A 9,750-nucleotide genomic window follows, 5' to 3' on the forward strand; every position below is an offset into this window, starting at 1 on the left:
CGCGGCTTTACTCTAATGCCCTAGAAACACACATACACACACACACATATGCACAGATAGACACAGAGGACTAAACACACACACACACACACACACACAGGCCTGGTTCTACAGGGGAGACACGGTGAAGGCGATGTGGCCACTCGGTGCGTCTGCGTGTGACTGATCATTTGTCAGGGACTGTGTTTTATGAGTCACGCTTACTCGGCACAAATCTGTCAACTGTTGTATCTCCCTCCCACCTCAGACTAGAAACAATCTCAAACACACATTGTGAGTCTACACACACAAATGTATGTGGTCAATATTTCTTCCCACAAGATCCTTTTTCATGTCAATCGACACAAAACATCATTTGAGGTGTAAACAACTCTGATAGCAAAGCTCAAACAGGAGTATATAGTGTGTGTGTGTGTGTGTGTGTGTGTGTGGGTTCTTGTATAAACACACCTTTACGGATCTCCTCTCTGATCTGCGACTCCATCTCCTCCATTTGTAGTAGAGTTTTCTGCCAGTAGCGTTCCGCCCTTCGGCTCTTTGTGCAGTACACGACAAGAGCTGAGGAGGACAAAATACAGTTTGAAAACAGTAAATTTACAGATGAAGACTGTAATCACACACTGACAGCTTCCAGTAAACCACATAATAATCTGCAGCATCAAATGTGTCAAAGATGTTTGGAGTTGGTGAAATGACACTTAGGAATAGCTTTATATCACCTTTGGAGAGCGTGTGAAAAATGTGTGCATGCATGTATCTGTATCTGTGAGAACATGTAAATGAAAATGTTCTTGTTTGGGAATGTGTAAATAAAAAAAATTGCGCACATATAATTTAAATGGCTATGTCAAGAACAAAGTCTCAAAAGAAATAAGGATTCTGTGGGCATCTGAGAACAGATTCAAAGCATGCAACTGTGTGAAAATCCACCATAGCACCAATTTTCACCCATACACCTGCCCTGCACACACACACTCACACTCAGAATACAGAATAGAGTATGCACAGAGACAAGAACACAGACACAGAGACAGCGAGGGGAACAGTGGGGTCTTTATGCTTCAGGTATTGAGGAGGGATGAAGCAAATGCGGGGAACTATGACCCCTGAATTCCTTTTATCTGTTCCACATCTGGAGCATCCATCCATCATCTGCTGGTGTACACAACCTACCCACGGTGCACAGCAGCAGCAGCACGCAGCACACCACGATGGAGACCACGATGGCCAGCTCGCTGCCGCCGAGCTGCACTTTGGCGATGATGTGACGGAAGTTCCCCACTTGGACCTAGAAAGAGAAAGAACAGCATGCATTTTCTTTTATAGTCTTTGCCGCTACAGTTCCCATTATTACTTTTTAATGCGATATAGCACAGCGGTTCCCAAACTTTTTCAGCCGTGCACCCCCTTCTACGTCCCAACTAAGGTTATAATAGTTTTGGATTTTTCATTAGTTTTAGTTTTAATTTCGTTGTGAATTTTTGTTTTCAAATTCAGTTAGTTTTAGTTAGTTTTTAGAGTGAGTTTGCTAGTTTTAGTTTAGTTTTTAGTTTTTGAAAATGCTTTAGTTTTAGTTTAGTTTTTATTAGTTTTAGTGTTAGTTTTTTTGTAATGGGCTATGTGTTGGGTGCCAGATTCAAAGAGGTCATAATAAATGTTTCCTTTATTTCCTTTGGTTTATCATCTCAGCCCCAATAAGGTTATTAACTGTTTTGTATTTTGGTTCTAGTGTAAACATCCCAGTCTCAGTAAACATATTCACCATGTGTTGCATGTTCAAATAGAAACACTGAATTATGAATGAAAAAAGTTGACAAAGACGAAAACTAAGGACATTTCCACAATAATTTTAGTTAGTTTTAGTTAGTTTTGTAACCACGCAATACAGTTTCAGTTAGTTATCGTTTTTTTAAAAACTCTAGTTTTTATTTTTATTTCAGTTAACAAAAATGTTTTTTCAATTCTAGTTTTCGTTATTTCATTAGTTTTCGTTAACTATAATAACCTTGGTCCCAACCGGGTTGACGCACCCCCAATCCCCCACTCCTTCAAAAAAAACAAAATGCAATAAGAGTTTTTATAGCCATATTAAAGGTGGAGGATGATGACAGGCTCAGGATCAGAGGCAGAAAGCAGATCAGTTGGGAAAATGTTATAATATTTGAGCTGCGTTGAACAAAAATTGCAGCAAATTTAAATGAGCGTGGAGTGAACACAACCCCGTCATCATAACACAGGCTGGAAAAATGATACAAGAACAAGAAGATAACTTCTTCTACGCTTCATTATAAGATCAAAAACAACCAAAAATAGATGCAAAAATGACCAAAGATGACACAAAATTATCAAAATAGACACAAATTGACCAAAAATACATGTAAAAATTACCAAACAACCAAAAAATAGATGCAAAAATGACCAAAATAGATGCAAAAATGAAATGTAATTGTGTCAGACCGCCATTACATTTTTCATCTGGCGCCCCCCCTAGCAGCAGCTCACGCACCCCCAGGGGTCCACGCACCACACTTTGGGAATCCCTGCGATAGCACATCTCATCATGTCATATATATTCTTTGTTTCATTGTTATTAATCCATCCATCCATCTGTTTCCTATCGTATTATAGCAGTAGTAGTTATTGTTGTTTATTTGTGTGTACTGTAGCTCACATGGAGACCAAATCACCATTGCAGTGATGAAATCTGTCAGAAAAATGACATAACTTGACTATGAAAGCACCAACGCATTACTTCTTCATGATGCTACGACGTTAAAACGGAGCAACATCGAGCCCTGCTGTCAGCTTCCCTCTAAAGAACCGTCTTGAAACTTGGTGAAAGTTTTTGTTTGATGATGACAGGCCAAGAAAAACCAGAGATGAGGTCAAATATAGTTAGTATAAAAATATAGAACTCAATGTTTAATTTTACCTCGTATATGTTACATTTTCGCAACCTGTGTTCACATTTGCAGCATTTAAAAATCTTAATTAAACACGATTTTGTTTTGAAAGAAAAAAAACACCATTTAAAAAATCTGATTTATAATTTCAGTTACTTTTGTGGTTGCTTTTTTGTTTCTTTTGGAATCAAAATGTTCTTCCACTAGGTCCAAGTGAAAAAATAATGATCAGGTTATATAGTGCAGGGCACAGTTATGAACAGAGATATGGGGTGAAGGATCCACGGCAAACTGATCTGTAATTAAGGATTTAAAACTTGCTGCTCCCCCAGAAACATCTCTAAATCCACAGTACATCATCATTGTAATAGTCAGTTGCATTAATATTGGCGTAGGATAAACAAATCATCCCTTTAATCGTTGATATACAATCTAATTGGCAGTTAGCACAAGCTTAATAGCCTTTAAATCATCAAATAAGATATAAATCTCATCTAATTAATACAAGAAACGAAGCCTTCTTCAGAGAGACCATTAAACGTTCTTTAATGGTGGTGTGGTGTGTCCGTAACTGAGGAAAGATATTTGATGTTTGCTTACACAAGTAGTTCTCAACCTTTTTGAGTCGCGACCCCCACTTTAACATGCATGTTGTCCGCGACCCCCGCTCACTGAACAGAATCTCACATGCACAGTTCAGATCACCCAAAAAAGAAACAAAATGACCAAAAAAGGAAACAAAATGACCAAAAAGACACAAAATGACCAGAAAAGACACAAAATGACCAAAAAAAGACCCAAAATGACCCAAAAAAAGAAACAAAATTACCAAAAAAAGCCACAAAATTACCAAGAAAGGAAACAAAATGACCAAAAAAGACACAAATTGACCACAAAACGATAAAAAGACACAAAATGACCAAAAAAGGCACAAAATGACCCAAAAAAGACACAAAATGACCCAAAAAAAGAAACAAAATGACAAAAAAAAGACACAAAATGACAAAAAAGACACAAAATGACCAAAAAAGGAAACAAAATGACCAAAAAAGACACAAAATGACTTAAAAAAACCACAGAATGACCAAAAACAGACATTAAATGACCAAAAAGACTAAAACACATGAACACTTTAACACAGTGGAGACAGAGCTGACTTCCAAAATGATTTGGCGACCCCCAGAAATCATCTCGCGACCCCAATTGGGGTCCCGACCCCAAGGTTGAGAATAGCTGGCTTACACTATGCTTCACAGAACTCTATGCTTGTTTTTATAGGGAAACATCTCAAATTTGTACTGTACAATAACATACCATCATTCCGACTGCAGGAAAAATGATTATGATTATTACTGAACACTATGACCTGTCTTGAAAAATAGTAATAATAAAAAAGATCTTTCTAGTCAGCCACTGTTCAGATATAATCATAAGTCTACTCCAAAGCAGTGTAAGGAAATAAAGGAAAGAGGAAATAAAGGCATGGACTTCTAACTCAAGAAGTGTTAATCACCTCCCTGGATACTTGGCTGTCAAATAATACGCTGGAGTCAAATAGAATAATTTGCTGTCTTTCTTCTTAATAAATTTAGCAGTATACTATTCCTAACATTGTGCATCTGCTCTGGCAGTACTCTACTTATTATTAGCAGCTAATAAAGCAAATAAGATTGAGGAAAGAAGACAGAAACAGACAAGAGAATGCAGTATGTGCATTAATGATTTTCTTTGTAATACACTATGGTATAGTAATGTAACATGGGACGCTCCTTATGGGAACACACGTAGCTGCACACTGGCACATATACGTAGACACGCTTGTTTTTCATGGACACAGGTGCAGACAGAAATAAATTACACACTGTAGATTTTGAAGAATGGCCTCTCGCTGCAACGAGCTGTAGGAGTCACCCAGTTCAGAGCAACCCAGATGTGACAAGAAAAGGACTTTCACTTCTGCCTTCTGATTAGTCAGCAGGGTCTCTGCGCTCCCTCCTCGCATCCTTCCCCAATCCCAACATACTTCATAAAAAGAGCCTCAGATAAAAAGCTTCCAATCCTCAGACCAAATCCCCCTTACGCTAGTCTGACTTTGAGGGGTGGAAGAGACCGGTTCACTGGGCTCCCTCCTTCTTTCCTCATTCCATCGTTCTCCTTCTGCTCCAGACATTTATTTACTCAGACCAGCGAGCGAAGGCCTTCTTCCAGAGACTGCAGCTAGCTGTGGTGTAATGGAGGGGAAATGCCATTGTTCCATGTTCCTGTTTCGCTCGGGGTACGAAAAAACTGCTTCCCCACATCTACTTCTGCAGCTCGGCTCCAGTTCAGAGCCAACCAAAACACGGGCATGTAAAAATAGATATGCCACCGAAAGTAAGTGAAGAAACAAAAATGGCCACGAGCTATGCAACGGCCCAACATGGAGGCATTTATTCAAACGTGCAGACACAAAGGACAGAGTCTCACTGTTGAACGTTCACACTAATCATCTCCACTGCTCACATGCAGGCAGCCCACCCATTTGTGTTATGGCATCTCATTTGACCTTTGCCCTCCCTTTATGTCTGTGCTAATTGCCTGTGTTTATTCTCAGACATCCTGAGAGAGGCAGACAGGGCTGGGTGGGGACGAGAGCCAGCCACAGGTACACAGAGAGAGTTAAAGAGCGGGTGGAGGAGGGAGAGAGCAAAATAAAAGCGCTTTCCTTCTATTTCTGTGACAAAGCGGGGAAACGGTTCTCACAGTAGAACTCTCTAACTGACAGACAGAGACAGAGTAACATATGTTTCCGAGCTATTTCAGCATACCACTCACAGCCGGGCTGGTATTTAAATATAGATGAACGCTTTTCCCCCTTAATAAAGCCATATCAGAATGGACAACAACAGATGGGGAATATGGGCAGAGGAAGGAGAGTGTCTGGTTTTATCAGGACTGCTCGGTGCTCCACCACGCTCTTGATTAAGACCTTTAATTGCAATGGAAGAAATTCAGAGACGAAACAAAAACACAGGAGTGAGATCATGGCTGAGTCAGAGAGCTCGGGTCTCGCTGCGAGCTGATAATGTCTGTGTTAAAGGTGATTGTCAGTGATGATAGACAGCATGATCAGGGATTAAAGAGATAAAGGGGAAGAGGTAAACATCTCACTGTGGCATTGTGGCACAGAGTGACGGCTCACCACCCCCACTAACTGCTGATTCATGGTGGCATGCTCAGAGACTACAAACCATTCATAAAGCCTGGAGAGAGACTCAGACAGATCTCTGACAGAGCATGGACCTGTGCACATCAAATCTGTTTCAATGAACATCACAGATGGTCTGGATTCTGACTGAATGTCTGGCTTACCAAAGTGGCGGGACAGATGGATGATATCTTAAATGATGAAAGTCTATCCAGCTATATTTCCAACACAAGGTTGTATTTGTGTTTTATTGCAGTGTTTTACATGTTTGCATACTCACAGTGACAGGCAGCTCTCCCTCGCTGGAGCCCAGCAGCTCGTTGATGGTGCAGTGGAACAGCTGGTCATTGTGGAAGCTGATGTTGCAGGGATAGGAGCCAATCATCACCGAGTATTCCTCCGGCACCAGCTCCAGATCGCTCGGCCCTTTCTGCGCCAGGAAGGAACAAAAACAGCTGTCAGCCGGTCAGCAGTAGAGACCAATAGGGCTGGTAGAACAGCCTCAGATAACATTCAGGGAGGCCACAGCAGCTTTAACCCACACATGCATGCAGAAACATTCTCCTGCACACTGCGGCGGCCTGTCATGCAGCTGTCACACAGAGGGATCCAGCAAAAAAAAAAATCCTCCAGTTTGGGCTGGGGTTCAGCTTAAAGCAGCAAACATTCCCGCTGCCTCTCTCACATGGCCAGGGAAGTTTCTACAAACAAACCCAGTGACAGTCATCCCTGCCTCTGCCCAAAATAACATTCTCAGGGCCTTTACAGGAGCCTGCTGGAATAAGCTGCCAAGGCCTTATTTATCCAACTCTCTTCTTGTGTCAATCCAAGCCCACCGCTCACTGCTTTCATTAGAGCTGCATTCCAACAATTTTACACTTTAACCCATAAGAACCCACGGTGACACCCATGGAACAAAAACTTTGAATATTCTAGAACAGGGTCTCAAACTCAACTTACCTGGGGGCCGCTATGGGCCGCTATGGGCAGTATCAAAAGGTCCAAAATTACAACAAAAAAAAGACACAAAATGACAGAAACTAAATGACTTAAAAAAGACACAAAAAGACACACAAAATGACTTTAAAAAGACACAAAATGACCAAAAAAGATAGAAAATTACTAAAAAAAAGACACAAAATGAGAGAAAAAAACTAAATTACTTAAAAAAGACACAAAATTACTAAAAAAAAGACACAAAATGACAGAAAAAAATCTAAATTACTTAAAAAAAGACAAAATTACTAAAAAAAAAAGACACAAAATGACAGAAAAAACAAAATTACTTAAAAAAGACACAAAATGACAGAAAAAAACTAAATTACTTAAAAAAGACACAAAATTACAAAAAAAAGACACAAAATGACAGAAAAAAACAAAATTACTTAAAAAAAGACACACAAAAAAGACAAAATTACTAAAAAAGACTAAGACAAAATTACTAATCATAATATAAACATAGAATTACTAACTGTGATATATCCCCCATAACTTTCCTTTATGGATAACTGGGTGTGGGTTCTTATGGGTTAAAGGTGGTTTAAATAGTAAGAGTTTTGGTGAAAATAAATGTGTTGAGCATACAACTGGATACACAAGAGTTGGGTTATACTACACAGATTGTGTGAGGAAGATTCTGATATAGTTTTTCTGTTGTCCTGGCTCTGTTTACGTCAATTCATAATGGATTTACTACTTTTTTTCTCAGTTCACCATGGAGGCATGCATGGAAATTTGTATTTAATAATTAGTTGGTTGTTTGTTCCGTACACACAGGGAGGGACTTCCCTCCTCTGTTGTTCTCTCTGACCTTTATTCTATTTTTTCCAAGTTAAAGGGTTTTTTGGGGGGAGTTTTTCCTTATCTGAAGTGAAAGTCAAAGGACAGAGGGTGTCATGCAGAGACTGTTAAGCAATCTGGGGCATATTTGTGGTTTGTGATTTTGGCCCATATAAATGTAATTTATAATGTAATAATTTAACTGAAAGGTAATTTGTGGTGAGTAACTGACATGCAAATGGTTATTTTAAGGGTGAAGAATTCGTAAAAAGTTACGTCACGGGAAATTTTGGATCCAGTATTTTTGGGGTTTGTTGCTGCTGCTTCGATTCTGACACTCCCCAAACAATAAATCACTAGAATAACAGATTTCTACTCAGCAGGTCTTCATATTTAACTTACAGAACATGAGGGTCTAAGATTGTTCAGTTTGTTGACTAAATGTTTATTTCAAAGGAGATTCTAAAGGTGATTGCTTGGATAACAGAGCAACAGAAACATGAGTGGACAGATGATCAGACAGGTTGCAAACAAGCCTCTCATGTAGCTAAAACATCTACAGCACTTTATTTGGAGATAAAACCAAACCAGGAACCAAGGTTATAATAGTTTTGGATTTTTCATCAGTTTTAGTTTTAATTTCGTTGTCAATTTTTGTTTTCAAATTCAGTTAGTTTTAGTTAGTTTTTAGAGTGAGTTTGATAGTTTTGATTAGTTTTATTTTTTTTTAATGCTTAGTTTTAGTTTAGTTTTTATTAGTTTTAGTGTTAGTTTTAGTTGTTTTGTAATGGGGTATTTTTTGGGTGCCAGATTCAATAAGGTCACAATAAATGTTTCCTTTATTTCCTTTGTCTGATCCATCTCAGCCCCAATAAGTTTATTAAGTCATAAAACCAGATAGATGAAATAGATTTCATATCAACCAAAAAGGTTTATGTATGAAAAAAGTTGTCAAAGACGAAAACTAAGGACATTTTCACTATAATTTTAGTTAGTTTTAGTTAGTTTTGTAACCACACAATACAGTTTCAGTTAGTTATCGTTTTTGGATGGATGTTTCAAACAGACAATATGGATAATAATTGTGCCACTCATCTTTGTTTTCTCATCTAAATAGATGAAGCTAACCTGGGGATTTGTTGAAAACCTATATAATAATCTAACTGCTCTTGTTTCTTCCCAGAACTCTGCAGTTAACTTGGCATGTTCCATGTTATTACTGAGATAAAGGAATGACGCCAAAAACTAGGAAAATAAGACCCAATTTGTATAAAACTGCAATTTCCCTTTGATGAATAAGAATGTGAGGAAGTATGTGTGTGTGTGTGTGTGTGTGTGTGTGTGTGTGTGTGTGTGTGTGTGTGTGTGTGTGTGAGTGTGTGTGTGTGTTTATCCCCAGTGTGCTTCCTTGCTTTGATTACACCCTTAGGGTCCTGTCCTGTCCCTACTGCAGGATGCCCCCCCCCTGGGTCTCTGTCAACAAATGCTTCCTAACGCAGACAAAACACACACAAACACACACATGCATACACATACACACATATAGACACACAAAGTGCCTCAAACTATCATACAAAATATGTTTGAGCATATTGTAAAACACCCCGTATACAACATATATACACAACACAACCTTTTCTCACTTAAACTAGCTGAACCAAAACAATGGATTCTGAGGCCAAAACAGGATGAAAGGAAATAAAATCCACCCACATTCCAGCTCAGGTCCTTAATATAGGATCTGGCTGACTAACAAGCTCCCTATTAAACAAACACACACACACACACACACATTCTCCCCCCTTCAGGTCCACCACGAGTGGAATCCACCTTCCTAAAGAAAACAGGAAACAACAGAAGACAGGCTGAGGCAGCGATTCC

At 39.0% G+C, this 9,750-nt stretch overlaps 1 protein-coding gene across 1 annotated transcript in view; it reads right to left on the bottom strand.

Annotated features, from left to right (window-relative positions):
- plxnd1 (plexin D1) overlaps positions 1–9,750 on the bottom strand; it is a 99,496-nt gene that overhangs the window by 29,196 nt on the left and 60,550 nt on the right. The window contains exons 19-21 of the mRNA XM_059333873.1: positions 6,371–6,520; positions 1,174–1,288; positions 451–558 (exon numbers count right to left, since the gene is read on the bottom strand). Coding sequence (XP_059189856.1) covers positions 451–558; positions 1,174–1,288; positions 6,371–6,520 — 373 coding nt within the window. The remainder of the gene's footprint in view (positions 1–450; positions 559–1,173; positions 1,289–6,370; positions 6,521–9,750) is intronic.

The sequence above is a fragment of the Centropristis striata genome, chromosome 5 (assembly GCF_030273125.1).
Source record: "Centropristis striata isolate RG_2023a ecotype Rhode Island chromosome 5, C.striata_1.0, whole genome shotgun sequence".
Classification (NCBI taxonomy): Eukaryota; Metazoa; Chordata; class Actinopteri; order Perciformes; family Serranidae; genus Centropristis; species Centropristis striata.